An 18,710-nucleotide genomic window follows, 5' to 3' on the forward strand; every position below is an offset into this window, starting at 1 on the left:
TGAAAGTAGGCCTGAGTTGTTCTCTTGTGTATTGTCTCAGGCCCCGTTTCTGAGTCAGATATTAATGCAGTCCATAAGCTCATAAATGTTGCAAGGAAACCCATCGTATGTGCCTGTGTTAGAAGGTTTTAATCTTGCTTTCCTGGTGTTTCTTAAGTTACATTTTAATTAGACCAAATTGACACTATATCTCTCTGTTAGACATGATGGACAATGTATGCATGAATGCATGCTGTCTAGCATTCTGCTTTATCAAAAGCATTAAGAACATGCTATACCAAATTACTTCAGGTCTTGTCCTAACTGATGCTACCATCTGCTTTTTCAGTACCCAGAAACCAATTGCAGTCTGTGGCTGCAGCATGTAAAGTCCTGATCGAGTTCTCCCTTCTGCGTTTAGAGAACCCAGATGAAGCGTGTGCTGTATCACAGGTGAGCACAGATTTTAACCACGTGGCCCTGAGAGCAAAAATGGACTCTGGCCTCTTAATTCCTTAAATATTTGCTCTGATGTTGTGCAAAGCAAGAGTGCCATCACGACCTTTGCTATGAGATCAGATTGGATCTGAGATGCTGCTGTTGCATTACTCATAATGCAGCAGCTGAGGGTGTACGATGCCACTAAATACTTGGAATCAAGAGAGTTTATGATGTATTTGATGCCTTTTACTTTGTAGAAACACCTCATTCTGCTGATAAAGGGGCTGTGCACAGGCTGCAGCCGCCTGGATAGAACAGAAATCATCACTTTCACAGCAATGATGAAATCAGCCAAGCTGCCTCAGACCATCAAAACCCTCTCTGATGGTAGGTGGTTCAATTTGTTATATTGCTGTGGCAATGGAGCGAGCTGTAGAAAACGTTATGTGCTTTGATGGATGAAATGGTGTTTTGCTGTTTGCCCTGCAGTAGAGGACCAGAAGGAGTTGGCTTCCCCAGTGAGCCCAGAACTAAGGCAGAAAGAAGTACAGATGAACTTCCTCAATCAGCTGACATCAGTCTTTAACCCCAGAGTTTCAGCATCACCATCAATCATGCCAGAGACACAGGTATACAGCTCCAGAGTAGAAGCAGCCTGATTTCTAACATGAATATCGGTGCACTCAAGGACTTGTCTGAATTCTGTTGCTGATGCACGTTGCTGCTTTGTAGAGTCGGTGCAATGCCCTATATTTTTTGTGCTTCTGTGATATATTTAGTTTGTGCTTGATTTTAGGTGGAAGGAGAAAACGAGGATCAAGCTTCTGCAGATCAAACCTCTGCAGCAAAGACAAAAAGCATATTCATTGCTCAGAATGTAGCCAGCCTGCAAGAACTGGGTGAGGATCAGCTCTGTAACACTGAAGGGATAAAGCAAGCATTTCTCCTGATGGCTGTTAGATCTGTTCTGCTTAGAAGCTCTCCCATGCCACAGTAACAGTAAAACACTGTTTTTGTTTGGTAGGTGGCTCTGAAAAGTTGCTACGAGTGTGCCTGAACCTCCCATACTTCCTGAGATACATAAATCGGTTTCAAGATGCTGTGTCAGCCAACTCATTTTTTATTATGCCAGCTACTGTGGCAGATGCCACTGCTGTTCGTAACGGGTAAGATCGTGTCATCACTCTTCTTTGGTATATGCTGGGTGCACTGTATGAGAGGAAACAGCTGTACCAGCTGTACCGTGCTGCTCTCATGAGCACTGTACAGACTGCATTGCTGATCCTTAACCTGTGTTGTTACTTTAGGTTTCACTCGCTGGTAATAGATGTGACCATGGCACTGGATACTCTGTCTCTGCCTGTGTTGGAGCCCCTAACGCCCACACGGCTCCAAGATGTGACTGTTCTTGCTCTCAGCTGTCTCTATGCAGGTGACTGATTTCCTCTATTTTTAGGCCTCTAAGTCATTCTTGCTTCTTCTCTCCTTTGTTACCTACACATTTGTGGCTCACCCCACAAGTAATCTTCATTATGGATGCGACAGCTTTACCCCATACTGTATAATGTGGGGCCTGGGGCAACGTGAGCTTTGTTCTGGTGGTACTGAGGTTCTGGTATGTTCTGCAAGTGTGACTTGGTGACTCAACATCTTAATAACCTGTAATTTCTTCCCTCTCACATAACATGTGTGAATGTCTAATTCTGCTTGTTTCTGTGTGCTAAATGGGAAGATTTTGTGCCAAGATTGGGTTATAAGAAGGCCGTTGCCTTCACTTATTTTCATCCAGGTGTGAGTGTGGCAACTTGCATGGCCATCCTACACGTGGGTACCACTCAGCAGGTACGGACTGGATCTACGAGTTCCAAAGAAGAAGACTATGAAAATGATGCTGCTACTATTGTACAGAAATGTGTAAGTAAATGGGAAAGAGTGTGTTTGTTCATTCTTGGCAAGCGAAATATAGAACTTGTATTTGTTTGGATTGCAGTAGATGCTTGTTATTTCTAGGCAATAGACTGGCTGATAAAGTGATTGGGTTGGCTAATTGCGGATAGGAAACAGCAATCATGTCTGGAGTTTGAAAAGTGTGTGGGCTGGTTTAGTTATTGCCCAGTCCAATGCTTAAACATTACTGTGGTTTTATATCTATTTGCAGCTTGAAATCTATGAGATGATTGGACAAGCCATCAGCAATTCACGCCGAGCTGGGGGTGAGGTAAGATCTGTGCCCTTCAGGAAGCTCTTATTATGCTGTTGTATTTTGGCATTTGGATTCACACTATTTTGTTTGGTTGTTATTTTTTTTTTTTCCCCTCAACCTTTTGGATGATAGCATTATCAGAACTTCCAGCTGCTTGGGGCCTGGTGTTTGCTAAACAGTCTCTTCCTCATCTTGAACCTCAGCCCCACAGCATTGGCTGATAAGGGGAAGGAGAAAGATCCATTGGCTGCTCTTCGTGTCAGAGACATTATTGCTCGGACCAAGGAGGGCGTTGGGTCTCCCAAACTCGGACCTGGAAAAGGGTATGTAAGGCCCCCACTGGAGTATTGTCCATGTAACTATGCAGAGCAGATAATTACTATGGAGTCTGGTTGGTCTCGCCATTTGTTATTCAAGTCTTGATTCTTGAAAAGAAAACGAGTCACCTTTTCTTTTTCAATTTAGCAAAGCAGTTCCTCAGTCACCTCACTCAGTCTGCTTCCCCCCCCCCCGTAATTACATTGTATCTTTTATTTTTCCATAGACATCAAGGATTTGGTGTTCTGTCAGTGGTGCTTGCAAATCATGCCATCAAGTTGCTGTCATCCCTCTTTCAAGATCTGCAAGTGGAGGCATTGCACAAGGTGTGTAGGTAGCTCTTGTGAAACACTTGCCCTTCTCTGCTGAAACATGCTTTAAATTCTCTCTTCAATGCTGTCCTCCAGGGCTGGGAGAGCGATGGCCCACCAGCAGTGCTGGATATCATGGCTCAAAGCACATCGATCCAGAGAATCCAGCGGTTGATAGATTCTGTACCACTCACTAATTTGCTGCTGACTTTGCTGTCTACGTCGTATAGAAAGGTAGGAACTGGTCTGTGCAGCTGGGGAGATATCTGAGCAACTCCCACTGAGTGTCATCTGCGTGGAAGAATTCTCTCTTTAGCTGTGAATATGCAAAGAAGAACTGACAGTGTCAAGCAAAGGCGCTATCCCTCCTCATTTGGAGGCCGTAAATTTGACAAACTTGTTGTAACAAAATAGCTCTGTAAGCACGGTGGCATTTGTGAATTTAACGAGAAGATGAAAAGGCCGTGTTCAGAACAGATGCTTTCATGTTAAAGCTGTTACTTGAAGTGTTGCTTAAATTCTTGGCATGCATAATTTCTTTTCAACCAACCCGCATAAATTCTGATACAACTTTAAGGGAGAGGGATCTTGAGAAACTGTTAATAAATCGCTCAACTGGAATTTACTGGAAGCGAATTAAAATGCTTTAGGAAGATAATTTGTTTTCATATTCTTTATTTAATTTGTTCTGCTGTTCCTGTAAGGCGTGTGTCTTGCAACGTCAGAGAAAGGGCTCCATGAGCAGTGATGCAAGTGCCTCCACTGATTCAAATACTTACTACGAGGATGATTTTAGCAGCACTGAGGAGGACAGCAGCCAAGGTAATAGAGTTTCCAGCAAAGAAATTAAGTCAGGGTTTTATGCTGTTTTTCAGATATAGTGGAAACCTGGCTACTGGGATTTTTGCCTTCTTGGGCTGAAATAACATGTAATGCTGAAAATATGAAGCAGTTTGTGAGATCTGTTTGGCAGAAGCAATGCTGACTGTACTCCTTTGTGTAAACTGAAGCCAGAGAGGCTGGTATTTGGCAGTATTTGCTTGAGAGGAGGGTGGAAATAATTTCATCTTGTGAATTCCCACTGTAAAACTGCTGAGCATTGTGAGTGGAAGGGAGAAATGAAGATTGCAGATGCTCTAACTCTGCTCACTGAAGTTCTTCTCCAGGCCTTTACTGTACCAAGTCCCTTGTGTGAGGTTGTTCTTTACAACCCTGTGCTTTTGCCTTTTTTTACCTCCTATGTCAGATGATGACAGTGAACCAATCCTTGGGCAATGGTTTGAAGAGACGATATCTCCAAGCAAAGAGAAAGTGGCCCCACCACCACCCCCTCCACCACCACCCTTGGAGAGCTCTCCTAGAGTCAAAAGCCCAAACAAACAGACTGCTGGAGAGAATGGGAACATCCTGGCCAGCCGCAAAGATCCAGAGTTGGTATGGAAAGGTCTCCAGGGTTAATGAAATGATGTGTGCTGTAGCTAGCTGTGTTGACAGGTAACGTGATATGTGTCAGATATTAAGTATACTGCTGATGGAGGATTGGCTTTGAAGAAATGTTTGCATTATTCTTCCATCAAGTGGAATATTGCTGATGTATTGATTATTGCTAGGGAATCAGACTGAGAGTATCAGTGTGGGTTACAAAGGAAGAGGGAAAATGAGGGCAGAGCTATAAGTGAGTGAAGTTGCTGATGGAATGCTGTTAGTGTTGGGGAAAGACACCAAGAAATTCTGCTGCCAGGAGTTTTAGAGACTTTTTTTCTCTTTTTTAAGAGAATTACTAAACTAACTGCATTGCAATGAGTAAAGTAAATCTGCTCTCTGCTGCCAGGGCTGTTAATAGGGAAATTGATCTATTTTACCAACAGTTCTGGCTTTTTTAATGTGTTTTTGTTGTTGCTTTCTACAGCGTGTTTCTCTTTTTCTTTTCAGTTTTTGAGCCTAGCTTCAAACATTTTGAACTTTATCACTTCTTCTATGCTGAACTCCAGGAATAACTTCATTCGCAACTACCTGAGCGTCTCTCTTTCAGAGCAGCACATGGCAACGCTTGCTAGCATCATCAAAGAAGTGGATAAAGATGGGATTAAGGGTGAGTGAGCAGTACTTCTCTGTTGGAAATCATAGATAGTAGGATTTGCAGGTGTCTATTTTTATAGTTCCATACAGAAATCTTAAATATGGGAGAGTAACAGTAAGTAAATGGCTCAATCTCTGTATTACAGGCACTTCGGATGAAGAGTTTGCTGCTGCACTGTATCACTTCAACCACTCCTTAGTGACCTCAGATCTTCAGTCCCCTGCCTTGCAGGTAAAGCCATGATGAATATGTAAATGAGATGAACAAATGTTGGTGTCTGTTCATGCTTCTGTGTGGACTTTGCACCTGGAGTAGCGTGTTGTGATTCCACTTGGCCCTAGAGAATGGTACTTTTCAAACAGAGCTTGGAATGTTTTGGATCCAAATTGAATGATGCTTTGCAGTGTGTAAGCTTAACATCCAGAGTTCAGGTTAATCCACTGCATTTTGGAGGTGATGAAGGCTGAAGGAGAAGTGGGTTTGTTTTGGAGACTTGCCTCTATCCATTTGTTAGCAAGAGGCATTCCTGCAGATTTACTTTTCTGTCAGGACTGATGCCAAAAGGCCTTGGAATTCTCTCAGGAGAATCAAGTTAATCCCTTTGCTTTCATGCGCTAACCTTGTAGCCTTTAGGTTTCTTTGCTGGGTCATGGACTGACCTGACTTAACACTGTAAGTAGGGTTTGCTTACCAATCAGTGTATTCAGAGCCTATGCTTTTAGTTGTCTATGTTTAAAACATCATTTTTTTACAGTTGTTTTTTCCCCTAAAAGCAGCTGAACAACCTTTTTGCTGAAGCACAAACTGTAGGCTGATCTGTATGATTCTACCAAAGCCTAATATGTCCTGCTCTTATTTTGTGGCAAATGAGTAGAGGTCATTAATGCCATTTTGTCCTGCTTTGGTGCTGAAGTTCAAAACTTGTTATGTCTTAGGTGGCAAAATGACAATGTAAATATCCCTCAGTAGCTATGTGATATATTTAAGATTAGAGAAATATTGCTGTATTAGCCATTTACAACCCCTGGGAACAACGTTCTTTATTCAAATCATGCTTTTAATTAAAGAAAGCAGGCAGTACTTCCTTCTTTTCACCAAGTCTCTGCTTTATTCCAGAACACACTTCTTCAGCAACTGGGAGTTGCCCCTTTCTCTGAAGGTCCATGGCCTCTCTACATCCACCCTCAAAGTTTATCGGTGCTCTCACGACTTCTCCTCATTTGGCAGCATAAAGCCACTGCCCAGGGAGACCCTGACGTCCCAGAATGCCTTAAAGTTTGGGAAAGGTAAGATAATATTATTTTAGCTTGAAAGTCAGTCATCATCTTTGTGAAATCATCGATATTGATTAGAAGAATAGGCAGAAAAATGAAACGATAAAAATATTTCTCTAAGCTCTGGTTAAAGAGATCTTAAAGATGTAACAAAGCAAGAAGAAAAGTCATGTATGAACTTCCTTTCCTACTGTCAGGTTTGTAGGCACGCTGAAGCAGAATGCCTTGCAAGGGACTCTTCCCAGTGATGCAGAAGATCTGAACGTTGAACATCTCCAGCTGCTGCTGCTTATTTTTCACAACTTTTCTGAGAGGGGCCGCAGGTCTATCATGATGCTCTGTATCCAGACCATTGTGGAGCTGACAGTGAACATGGACACCCAGCAAAGTTCTGTACCGCTTATTGTGGCACGCCTGCTCTTGGTGTTTGACTATCTGCTCCATCAGTATTCCAAAGCCCCTGTGTACTTATTTGAACAGGTAAAATTTTGTGATTCTATTCTGAAATGTAGCTCACTGCTCAGCAGAAATCTGTGACAATCATTTGGTGCATTCTAATCTCTTTGGTTTTGTTACCAGTCTTTCAGATTATAATGAGAGAGTAACTGCTGTTGTTGATTCCTAATGGCAGGTTCAGTTGGAGCATACATTTGTGATGTAACTGCTGTCCTAATAAATCCTGCTGGGAACAGGGTGAAAGCCCTGCCTCATCTTTCAAAGTTGTTACTATTTTGTGTATTTAGATATCATTTCAAATACTTCATATGCACTGTTCTTGCTTTAGCTTGTCCCTATTGAGTTATGGCACTGTTCTCATTAATGAGATGCTAGTATTTTGTGTATGGCTTTTTCAGTAGGTGGAAGCTCGTTAGGTAGGATCCAGGTCTTCCTTCAGAAGCTGAGAAAACAGTGTTGTAGGAATGGGATTGTTTGTGTCTTAATGGCTCTTTGTTTTGTTATTGTCTTTCTCCTACTTAATGGCTTAATGCTTTTCTACTTAGGTGCAATATAATTTGCTGACTCCACCCATTGGCTGGGTGAGTGGGTCTCAGGACAGTAGCAGACGAACCTCTGTCCCACTCTATCATGGTTTTAAGGAGGTAGAAGAAAACTGGACCAAACACTGCTCATCAGGTAAGAAAGAACCTGTGAGGAGTTTTTTGTTCCAAGACTTGCTTTTGCAAATAGATGAAAGCCATTCCCATGGCCTTCGGTAACTTTTCTTGCCTTTGAGACACATACTTAAATCAGATAAAAATGCATGTAATTGTGCTTGAGCAATTTTAGTAAACAACACTTTTGCTGTTTATGGCCTTCCAGATGCAGTTCCACAGCCAAGGTTCTACTGCATCCTATCCCTAGAAGCTTGTGAAGATGATCTGAACCGTCTGGATAGCACGGTACTGGGATTTATATGTCTGTAAGCCTTCAAAGGGCAGTGTTGGCTTGACAAGTGCCAGGGCAAACAGATGAGAAGGAAGGACCTGAGGCAGTGGCTAGAGCAGGAATTTTATCCAAATGGAGAAAAGAGAAGTGACTCAGTAAGATAATGTGGGATTCTTTTTTGCACTGAGTTGTATGTCAGGGAAGTCCATTTGCAAATTCAGATGTACTACTATGAAGCTATGTTGGACAGCTTGTCATAATACATGTGATTCAATTATTTATGCTGCAAAGCAGAGCCCCATCATATCCACAGTTACTTCTCATTGCTGCTAAAACATCTGAGGCAAGGCTATTATAAGTAGGGTTACATTCCCATTCAGTTTGATCCAATTCTTCCAGAATACCTGGCAGAATTAACTTCCTGAAGTCACATTCTTGCATAGTTTTGGTCTGTGGGTGTTCTGAATACTTAATGGAAAGTATAAATAAATGCAGATGCAAAGCAGTGATTGTGACTGTTATCTTTTGCAGGTCTGTGAGGTCCTTTTCTCCAGGACTATGAAATATGATGAGCTTTACACAGCGCTGACTTCGCTACTTGCAGCGGGGTCACAGTTTGATACACTCAGGAGGAAAGAGAACAAAAATGTCACTGCACTGGTAAGACTGTTATGTGTTGCTGTAATGTTGTCTGTGCTGAGGTGTAACAGGTTTTCAATCTTAGTGTTTTCAACAAAGTATTCACCATGTTTGCCTGATTTAGCACATCTATACGAGTCTGGAGCCCTGATGAAATCATTTCTGTAGATAGAATGGTTGAAACTGTCACCTTCCTTTACTAATTTATCCAACCGTGCTCTTGTTTAGGAAGCCTGTGCACTTCAGTACTACTTCTTGATACTGTGGCGGATACTGGGGATATTGCCTCCATCCAAAAACTACATGAATCAGTTGGCTACAAACACACCAGAGATGAGTGAATGTGATATTTTACACACGTTGCGCTGGTCTTCTCGCCTGCGAATCCCATCTTATGTCACATGGATCAAGGTTAAAGTCTCATCTTCATTGGGGGTGTTTTGTAATGTTGTTTGTTAGTAAGAATGTCAGTTTCTTGTTCTTCTATGCTTAGTGCGTGTGGGATTTGTTGTGTGGGCATGGTTTGAAGTGGGAACTTGTCTGCATTTTCTAGCCTGGTAGTTGGCAGAGTGCTTTATTATAGAGCACTTTTAAAGTGTGGTCTTTTTCTGGTATCTGTAGGATCACCTTACCAAACAGGGGATGAAAGCTGAACATGCTGCGTCTCTCATTGAATTGGCCTCCAGCAAGTGCAGCTCAGTAAAATATGATGTGGAAATAGCAGAAGAATACTTTGCTCGACAGGTGAGCTGATTCAGATACAAACATGCACGTGGAACATCTGCTTTTGTGGAATGATTTGCACTTACAGTTCCAATTCATTCATATTTTAAGATATCTTCATTTTGTGGCATCGATTGTACAACTATTCTCCAGCTGCATGAAGTTCCCAGCTTACAGTCCATTTACACCCTTGATGCTGCAATTTCCAAGATCCAGGTTTCTCTAGATGAGCACTTTACCAAGCTAGCTGCAGAAACTGATCCACATAAGTCTTCAGAGATGACCAAGAACCTCCTACCTGCTACGTTGCAGCTTATTGACACTTATGCTACATTTACCAGGTACAACCCATAGAATCTGTGATAGAAATAATGTTTTCTTCTGTACGTGAGGGTTTTTATTTTGTTTTGTTGGTAGAGAGAGCTGGATCTGTTAATAGTCCAGTATAGATACCTTAACTTAGATCCTTTAGACTGACCATTGTTTTTAAAAGAAGGCAAAGCTACTCGGGCTGTAATTTGGTCATTATTTCTAAGTAGGTTGATCTTACAAGACTTCCTTGCAAGTTTGCAAAATCAGCTTTTCCTCCAAATATGAAACCTCTTCTTACCACTCTGTAGGACAGTGCTGCTTAAGGTTATTTCACTCTCATTATTGAGACTGTCAGAGACCATCAGAGAGAGGAGGGGAGTGTTAATTCTTAGATTAAGAGTCTGAAGTCTTCTAAACTCTCATTAGCCCCTATGCAGAAGAAAGCAAAAGTAAATCAGCTTTTTCTTTTGAGCAGATGCTTTTGCTGGTAAGAAGCTTAGAGGAGATAAAAGCCTCGAACTCTCATAGTGATATCACATGAAGTATGGGGCAGAACTTCAGAAGTTTGCTTTCTTATCTGTCACCATATTGACACATTTAGTTATGAAACTCAGAACTGCTTCCTTGAAGTGAATCCTTTCCCTCATGAATGCAGATCTTACTTGCTACGTAGCCTCTCTGAGGAGGGCTCCAGTGAGAACAAGCCTTCTGAAGAGAAGCTACAAGGTTATGCTGCTGTCCTGGCCATTGGATCCAGCCGTTGCAAGTCCAATACTCTAGGTGAGCATCTGGCATGGTTCAGATTTCCTTTTGTGCACAGGTGAAGCTTTCTACAGTGTTTCCAACTCTGAGCTTCAAAGTTGTGTGCTGGCTGATGTGCTCCTTCCCCTCTACCACCGTGTTCAGATGACTGTATTATCCTGTCAGCATCAAACTGGGAAGTCTTTTCTTTTTATTATTGTGGCAGCTGAAAAAGAGGGGCAAGCCTTGAAAAAGTAACTAACTTGTGAGCTTATCTGGCTTCTTAAAATGCTTTTATAACCATTCTGGTGCTCCAGTAGAATGACATGGAAATATATGGCAAACTGTGAAATATTCATGTGTTGAAGACAGCTGTGAATTAGTATTTTTGCCACATTTCCTGTTCTAATGAAGAGAAAGAAGCTGATGCAAACTTTAGGAATATTTTTGACTGGTAGAGGAGCATGAGAGTAGCCTTCAGCAGGATAACAGATAGAACTTAGCTACAATGGTGTCCTGGTTAACTCAAGGTCTAGTTTTGAACAGTTTTTAGAAGTATTCTGGTTTTCAACAGGACTTGTGGTATTACACAGTGCCTTACAATTCTGGATTGCTTGCAGGTTCAATGCTTGTTCAGAACTTACCTTCAGCTGTGCAGACTTTATGCGACTCATGGAACAATATTCATACCAATGAATTTCCAAACATTGGCTCGTGGGTGAGTCCTGCCTTGTGGGTTGAACCAGCATAATCTTAACTCTCTAAATTAGTGGGAATGGCAAATAGTCTGCCTTTCTGCTAAACACAATTTGGTTTGATTTTCATGTGTGTGTCTCAACCCTTAGCGCAACGCCTTCGCAAATGACACAATCCCTGCAGAAAGCTACATCAGTGCAGTTCAGGCTGCCCACCTTGGTACTCTCTGCAGTCAAAGTCTACCTCTTGCAGCTTCCCTAAAGCACACCCTTCTCTCCTTGGTCAGACTCACTGGGGATCTCATTGTGTAAGTGGTCTTTTTTTATATTACTTGAATAGCTCTTCGGTTTTGGTGTGGTATCTCCAAAGGTAGAGTCCTTGATAAGGAACCCTTAGTTGGGTTAGGAGGCTGTGGATGCCCCATCCCTGGAGGCATTCAAGGCCAGGCTGGATGTAGCTCTGGGCAGCCTGGTCTGCTGGTAGGTGACCCTGCCCATAGCAGAGGGTTGAAACTGGGTGATCATTGTGATCTTTTTCAACCCAGGCCATTCTATGATTGTGTGAGGCCATATGGATCAAATCTGACTGTGACTATTTTCATTCATTTATGTGATCTTTTCAAAGTGTAAGAAAGAAGTGACATGAAAGAACTGTTTTTTTCCAGGCATTTAACACTGAGATAATCTCAAACAAAATAATTGTCTACACTGCATATAGTTACCTACTTTTCTTTCTTTTCAAGCTGGTCAGATGATCTAAACCCACCACAGGTGATCCATTCCCTGTTACCCCTCCTTTTGGAAACCAGCACAGAGAGTGTGGCAGAGATAAGCAGCAACTCCCTAGAAAGGATCTTGGGTCCTGCAGAATCAGATGAATTCCTGGCACGTGTATATGAGAAATTGATCACAGGGTGCTATAACATACTGGCCCATCACTCTGATCCAAACAGGTAACGGACTGTGTGGCTTCTAGTTCTCTTCCAATTAAGCTGTGTACAAAGAATTACTACAGTGTATTTAAAAATCAGTGTAGTTTCTTGAGCAGCAAGACAGAGAGGCAAAAAATCAGCTTATTTTTATCTGTTGAAGACTATTATACTTGTTGACTGAAAATGTAAGATACTTTATTCAGCTCACCAGCATTTTCAGCATTGCAGTTTAGGCAGCGCGGATTTTAATCATCTCTTCTAACTCTGGATGGCTTACATATGTATCTGCATAGTTTTTTATTTAATCAAATAGAAAATTATGTAAATACAAGCACAAAATCAAAGCTGGAGATGCCGACCTAACTTGCTTTATGTTCCTTTGTCTCTATTCTTGCTGTTTATAAGGATGGCTAATCCCTCCTTTATCGTGGCCAACTAGCCAGATTTATGCTTCCCACCCCTTACTTGCTATGTATATAGAGAGGATAAGCTTGGTGCACAGATGTTGATTGTGCCCATCTGAAACATAAAACCATTAGGCGTGATGATATTGCATCTTTTTAACACTGATCCTCCCCGGATGGAGGGTATTCAGAAGGAGATCTATAGCGCCTTCTGTTAGAGAATGTAAAAATAATTGGATTTTGCTTGCAGTGTGTGTTGTGGAGCAAGAGTGAGCACAGTAAAGAATGGGTGGAGTAACTGAAAGAGATTGTAAAAGAACAGCAAGTTGGAGGAATTTGAAACATGAGAAGCTGGAAAGATGTAGATTGTCCTAGAATTCTGTGTTGCTTGCCTACAGTGTGTGCCCCTTTTTTTCCTGATCATTTAGTGGATATATTGGTCTTTATGTGATGTTTGTTCATCAGTTGCTTTTCTCTTGTCTCTTAGAAGCAGAGCTTCTTATAGCTAGTGGAAGGTTTGTTACTATTGTGTTAGCAGTGTTGGCTCTTATTTTGCTAATTGGCTCTTGGAATTATTGAAATTATTCTTATATATTCTAATTAATATGCATTTTTTGACCTTCAGTGGCCTGGATGAGTCCATCTTGGAGGAATGCTTACAGCATCTGGAGAAACAGCTGGAGAGCAGCCAAGCTCGAAAAGCCATGGAGGAATTCTTTTCAGAAAGGTAAAATCTGTGTGAAAGTTGTAAAGCAAACACATCACTTCTGTCAGTTTGTCAGCTCTTCAGGAATGTTAATGCCTTTGTGCAGAACAATGCAGACCCGTGTAAGGACAGGATAGCCTTCAAGCAGTGCAGGAGAGTGAGAAGATTTTCTGTGTGGGAGAAGACTTAGGATTTTGTCATTCCAAGTAAAACATGAGCAAATCCTTGTAGAGATCAGCACTGGAGGTGTAGTGAAATTAAAAGCATCAGCATTTTGGTGTGAGGTGCTCTGTACTATAAGACAGTGCAGTTTAAGTTGTGATATCCCAGTTTCTCTCTGTCCTCTCAAAGCAAAAGATGGCTCATTGTAGGGATGAAGGTGGGGCACTGAATTACCAAGACTAATTGTGTTGGAAACTGCTAACACCACAGTAGTGATACGAAGAGATATAAAAGGGTTAAGTGGAGGAAAGCTTTTCCCTCATTGGAAAGCTGACTTAATGTCTGGTTTTGGGCTGTTTTGTAAAGCTGGCTTTAATTTTCACTCTCTTCATATTAGTGGAGAATTGGTCCAGATCATGATGGCAACAGCCAATGAAAACCTCTCAGCAAAGTTCTGCAACAGGGTGCTGAAATTCTTCACCAAACTCTTCCAGTTAAGTAAGTGGTTGTGTTGAATATCCTTGTCATGTCCTTGTCTGCCTACTGCTGCTGTTGGATTGGAGAGACTGCAATAGGAAGGTGCTTGAAAGAAAAGCTCTAAAAGGAATTGGTGTGACTTCACTCTTAATGATTTTGTGTCACCTCTGTGTGTTGCTCATTCCTTTCTCACTTCCTCTCTTAAGCTTCCCAAGTTTGTTTGGCTTTTTTTCCTTTTAATACCAAATAACAGCTAATTTTAGTGTTAGAGAAAGATGAACATGATTTAGGTCTGAGCTCACGTCAGGAAATAAATGAAGCATCCTGAAAACAATTGCATTTGCTTGTTATAGCTGATTGCTTTTCCTAAGTAGGAGAGAGAGCAAGGGTTTTGCACCAGGTTCCCATTGCAAGTAAAGTTTTTATCTGAGTAGGACCATTAACAGAGGGAAAGCCACCTTCAAACACATTCACTGTAGCATCTGTCACTCACTGTAGTTTTCTCCATCAGCTGAGAAGAGTCCCAACCCCAGCCTGCTGCGACTCTGTGGCTCTTTGGCTCAGCTGGCTTGTGTGGAGCCCGTACGTCTCCAAGCCTGGTTAACGAGGATGACCATGTCTCCACCCAAAGATTCAGACCAACTGGATGTTGTTCAAGAGAACAGGCAGCTGTTACAACTCCTGACAACTTACATTGTTCGGGAAAACAGGTGAAGTACAGCTTTTGTCATTACTTTGTGCACTGTGGGTTTGTTTCAGTCTCTAGATACATAAATTAATTGAGTTCTTGATTGCTTCCTTTTGTCAGCTTTCAAATGAAATGGTTGGGGCATAGCTGTTGCATATGAGGGCATTGCTGGGTCAGTGTTCTTGCAATGTGGGCCTTAGCTGCCCTTCCAGTAGGTGATGTGCAGCGTCTGAAACCTTCTCCTTTTTTATTAGCCAAGTTGGAGAAGGCGTGTGCACTGTTCTGCTGAGTACTCTGATACCAATGGCAACAGAAATGTTGGCCAATGGTGATGGCACAGGCTTTCCTGAACTGATGGTTGTGATGGCGACTTTGGCTAGTGCAGGACAAGGTGCAGGACACCTCCAGCTTCACGGAGCTGCTGTCGATTGGCTGGGCAAATGGTAAGAGCAAACTGTATACTGCTATTTGTTCATTTGCTTCAACTAAATTATCTTTTTTTCTGATAATAAAGGAACAGAAGCACATATTTACTGATGCTCACTTATTTTGTTGTTTGGAGTATAGGGTGTCTGAGACAAGCTAGGCTGTGTTCCCCCACCACAAAAAAACGTGGTTTCTTCATCTTTTCTGCTCTTGATGGTTTTAATTAATCACTACATTGTTACACTTGCTGTTGCTGAGCTAGAGCAAATTCAGTGCTTGAAGCTAACATGGGAACTGAGTTTATACCTCCCAAAGGCAACTGGTTGTAATGATCTTCTCTATGTGTTACAGCAAGAAATACCTGTCTCAAAAGAACGTCGTAGAAAAAATGAATGCTAACGTCATGCAGGGGAAGGTAAGGCCCATGGCTGTTGTTTTACTGGCAGAAATAAGTCTCAGGCCGAGGTGCATCAGCTCTCTTGTTGCATAGTGAGAATTTGAAAGCAATTTGACTGGGGGTGTGTGCGTTGTATTTTCCTGCTTTATAGTAACTGCTATGAGATTTAAGTGTTGCCTCTCATTTTCATTCATCTGGACTTCATAGCATGTTACTATCCTGGAGTGTACGTGCCATATCGTCTCTTACCTGGCTGATGTCACTAATGCACTGAGCCAGACCAGTGGACAAGGACCAAGTCATCTTTCTGTCGATGGCGAGGAACGGGCAATTGAGGTGGATTCAGATTGGGTGGAAGAGTTGGCAGTGGAAGAGGAGGACTCTCAAGCTGAAGATTCGGTAGGCAACAGACACAGTTAATGCTGTAAATGAGCCAGGTGGTTCTAAAACTTACTGCTGTTAAAATACTCATGTAAATGTATGGGAGACGCATTCTGTGCCACATGCCTTAGATGTAGAAGTGCAGTTATAATACCTTACCAGAATGCTTTTCTTCTTAATAGGATGAAGATTCTCTTTGTAATAAACTCTGTACCTTCACCATTACACAGAAAGAATTCATGAATCAGCATTGGTAAGAATCTCTCAAAACTCTTGGTCAGAATTTCAGCCTGCTAATTCAGGCCATTAAAGGAAAAAAACCTAAATGCCGTCTATGGAGCCTTCTGGAAGGACTGTGTTACATAACCAGCTTATTTTATGCAGGTATCACTGTCACACTTGCAAGATGGTTGATGGGGTTGGTGTTTGCACCGTTTGTGCTAAAGTTTGTCACAAGGATCATGAGATTTCTTATGCCAAATACGGATCGTTCTTCTGTGACTGTGGAGCCAAGGAAGATGGCAGCTGCCTGGTAAAGTGTCTTAATTCCAATTACCATTACAGCATGCACAAGTTAGCCTTAGCTGTGCAGCTGGTACTATCTTTTTTCATGTAGCAGCAGAGTAGCTTTATATCAAAAAGGAACATTTTTATGGTACTTGGATGGGGAGTGGTGTGCAGGATACTGTTTTCTTGAAAATCTCTGCTTTTTAAGAGCTTTGCATTCTGTTTCTTTGCAGTTGCCTTTGTCTTTTTGCTGTTACAATCTGTATTCATTTTGTCAGTGATGTCAAGGCAGTTTAGGCTTTTAATATTCCTTTGTCATCGCCAGGCTTTGGTGAAGAGAACTCCTAGCAGTGGTATGAGCTCTACCATGAAGGAATCGGCCTTCCAGAGTGAGCCCAGAGTGCCCGAGAGTGTCATTCGACATGCAAGCACCTCTCCTGCAGAGAAGGCCAAGGTCACCATCAGTGAGGGAAAGGGCCCTGATGAAGAAAAACCCAAGAAGAGCAGCCTGTGTAGAAACGTTGAGGGCTGTCGAGAGGAATTACAGTCCCAGGTATAGTTTTAAACTGGCTGTTAGAAGGAAGGTGTTCAGTGTAGAGGATCTTAAGCAAGCAGTGTTGGTTGTCAGCCAAGCTGCTTGGTTTCTGTGGTCATCTTTTTGATGCCAGAGGTCACAGAAGTGACTTCTGGTTTTAAAAACAAGTATGAATACCCAGCAGGAGCACCTTGATCCTCACTTGCCATATCTCTTTCTTGTAGGCCAACTTCTCCTTTGCTCCTTTGGTGCTGGAGATGTTGAATTTCTTAATGGATGCAATTCAGATAAACTTCCAGCAAGCTTCAGCCATGGGGAGCAGCAGTCGTGCACAGCAGGCTCTCAATGAGCTGCATACATTGGACAAGTCAGTAGAAATGACAGATCAGTTGATGGTACGATACTGAAGGGCTTATTCTGGGTTATTAACTTATGGGTTGCTTTTAACATTCAGTGATGCACTTTTAAATTCTTTGTCCGTTGCTAATGGCTCAGGTCCCAACTCTTGGCTCCCAAGAGGGTGCGTTTGAGAATGTCCGCATGAACTACAGCGGTGATCAGGGCCAGACGATCCGGCAGCTGATCAGTGCACATGTGCTGAGACGGGTGGCAATGTGTGTGCTGTCATCCCCACATGGACGTCGGCAGCACCTGGCTGTGAGTCATGAAAAGGGCAAGGTGAGTGAGTAAGGTCTTCTGTCAAGGATTGCATGGCTTAGAACAACCATTCGTACTGCAGAGGAAAGAATTCTTAGAGCAGAAATGGTGAAAAGCACAGGGATGGCACCATAGAGCTACAATGGAGATGGCTTTCTCTCTGAAATTGTAAATCTGGGTAAGTAAGTTCATTTCTTTTTGCAGATTACAGTCCTTCAGCTCTCAGCATTGCTGAAACAAGCAGACTCCAGCAAAAGAAAACTGACCCTCACACGTCTTGCATCTGCACCTGTTCCCTTTACTGTACTGAGCCTCACTGGGAATCCCTGCAAGGAGGACTACTTAGCTGTGTGTGGACTGAAAGTAAGTGCCTGACTAACTCTTCCTTAGACAGCTGGAAGCCTCATCTCAAAGCCATCTGTGGTTTTCTTTTGAGGAACTAGCTCAGAGCCAGCTCCAAAGGTCTGTCACTAACTCGAGCTTATGAGTCACTTTCTTACTATATATATAAAGTAAAAGAGGCAGTACCTATATGAGTAACATAATACATGGGGCAATGCCTCAAAATAATAGTTCTTACTGTATTTAGGCCAGGTTTGAAGACAGGATTCAAGGTTTATCCATGTGGAACTTGAAGTGTGTTAAACCTGCTCTTTAACAACTGGTGTGTTGTAACAAGGACTCGCTTTTTGGTATTCTCACAGGTTCGAATTCAGCTTTCACAGTGCAGAAGCCACAAATCTGTTATTTAGCTGAGAAACAGCTGGAACAGAATATATATATGTATTTTTAAACTGACATTCATGTCACGTTAAGAGCAGGAATTTTAGATTCTTAGTGCATGAATCATTATTGAAGTTGAAATGAATGCCAGCTTTTAACTCTGTTCTTGGCTTGAAACATATACAGGTATTTTGTTCTGATATTTGAGCAATTGTTTTCATTACTCCAGGACTGCCACGTGTTAACATTCAGCAGCTCTGGATCAGTTTCTGACCATCTGGTACTTCATCCCCAATTGGCCACTGGGAATTTCATCATTAAAGCTGTGTGGCTGCCAGGATCCCAAACAGAGCTTGCTATCGTGACTGCAGACTTTGTGAAGGTATGCTTTGCTCATAAGCTTCTGATGATTTGTGATTGTCTATTTCAGACTTGAAGTCTGAAAAGAGGAGTTATATTCATACTTAGAAACAAATTGGAAATGTAAGCTTGTGCTACTGCAAGAAAAGGCAAAACTCAAAGAGCAGAAAATCGAACTATAACACGTAATAGGCATCCCCTGCTTTTGTCCAATTATGCTGTGGGAAAATAAAAGACTGTTTAGTTTCTTAGT

At 42.1% G+C, this 18,710-nt stretch overlaps 1 protein-coding gene across 11 annotated transcripts in view; it reads left to right on the forward strand.

Annotated features, from left to right (window-relative positions):
* UBR4 (ubiquitin protein ligase E3 component n-recognin 4) overlaps positions 1-18,710 on the forward strand; it is a 65,798-nt gene that overhangs the window by 3,555 nt on the left and 43,533 nt on the right. For all 11 annotated transcript variants that reach the window (XM_015882446.3, XM_015882447.3, XM_015882448.3 and 8 more), the window contains exons 3-42: positions 329-432; positions 678-807; positions 910-1,049; positions 1,217-1,319; positions 1,445-1,586; positions 1,728-1,852; positions 2,210-2,334; positions 2,579-2,638; positions 2,756-2,946; positions 3,168-3,267; positions 3,349-3,486; positions 3,957-4,074; positions 4,499-4,686; positions 5,185-5,344; positions 5,478-5,563; positions 6,449-6,618; positions 6,804-7,086; positions 7,608-7,740; positions 7,927-8,006; positions 8,524-8,652; positions 8,860-9,042; positions 9,253-9,375; positions 9,466-9,695; positions 10,322-10,446; positions 11,028-11,125; positions 11,253-11,410; positions 11,846-12,055; positions 13,064-13,165; positions 13,704-13,804; positions 14,295-14,493; positions 14,726-14,914; positions 15,249-15,312; positions 15,502-15,693; positions 15,858-15,928; positions 16,060-16,207; positions 16,508-16,735; positions 16,942-17,112; positions 17,213-17,395; positions 17,579-17,737; positions 18,327-18,479. In XM_015882446.3, coding sequence (XP_015737932.2) covers positions 329-432; positions 678-807; positions 910-1,049; positions 1,217-1,319; positions 1,445-1,586; positions 1,728-1,852; positions 2,210-2,334; positions 2,579-2,638; positions 2,756-2,946; positions 3,168-3,267; positions 3,349-3,486; positions 3,957-4,074; positions 4,499-4,686; positions 5,185-5,344; positions 5,478-5,563; positions 6,449-6,618; positions 6,804-7,086; positions 7,608-7,740; positions 7,927-8,006; positions 8,524-8,652; positions 8,860-9,042; positions 9,253-9,375; positions 9,466-9,695; positions 10,322-10,446; positions 11,028-11,125; positions 11,253-11,410; positions 11,846-12,055; positions 13,064-13,165; positions 13,704-13,804; positions 14,295-14,493; positions 14,726-14,914; positions 15,249-15,312; positions 15,502-15,693; positions 15,858-15,928; positions 16,060-16,207; positions 16,508-16,735; positions 16,942-17,112; positions 17,213-17,395; positions 17,579-17,737; positions 18,327-18,479 — 5,792 coding nt within the window. The remainder of the gene's footprint in view (positions 1-328; positions 433-677; positions 808-909; positions 1,050-1,216; positions 1,320-1,444; positions 1,587-1,727; positions 1,853-2,209; positions 2,335-2,578; positions 2,639-2,755; positions 2,947-3,167; positions 3,268-3,348; positions 3,487-3,956; positions 4,075-4,498; positions 4,687-5,184; positions 5,345-5,477; positions 5,564-6,448; positions 6,619-6,803; positions 7,087-7,607; positions 7,741-7,926; positions 8,007-8,523; positions 8,653-8,859; positions 9,043-9,252; positions 9,376-9,465; positions 9,696-10,321; positions 10,447-11,027; positions 11,126-11,252; positions 11,411-11,845; positions 12,056-13,063; positions 13,166-13,703; positions 13,805-14,294; positions 14,494-14,725; positions 14,915-15,248; positions 15,313-15,501; positions 15,694-15,857; positions 15,929-16,059; positions 16,208-16,507; positions 16,736-16,941; positions 17,113-17,212; positions 17,396-17,578; positions 17,738-18,326; positions 18,480-18,710) is intronic.

This window comes from Coturnix japonica, chromosome 9 (assembly GCF_054131305.1).
Source record: "Coturnix japonica strain WE chromosome 9, WE-NBRP24, whole genome shotgun sequence".
Classification (NCBI taxonomy): domain Eukaryota; kingdom Metazoa; phylum Chordata; class Aves; order Galliformes; family Phasianidae; genus Coturnix; species Coturnix japonica.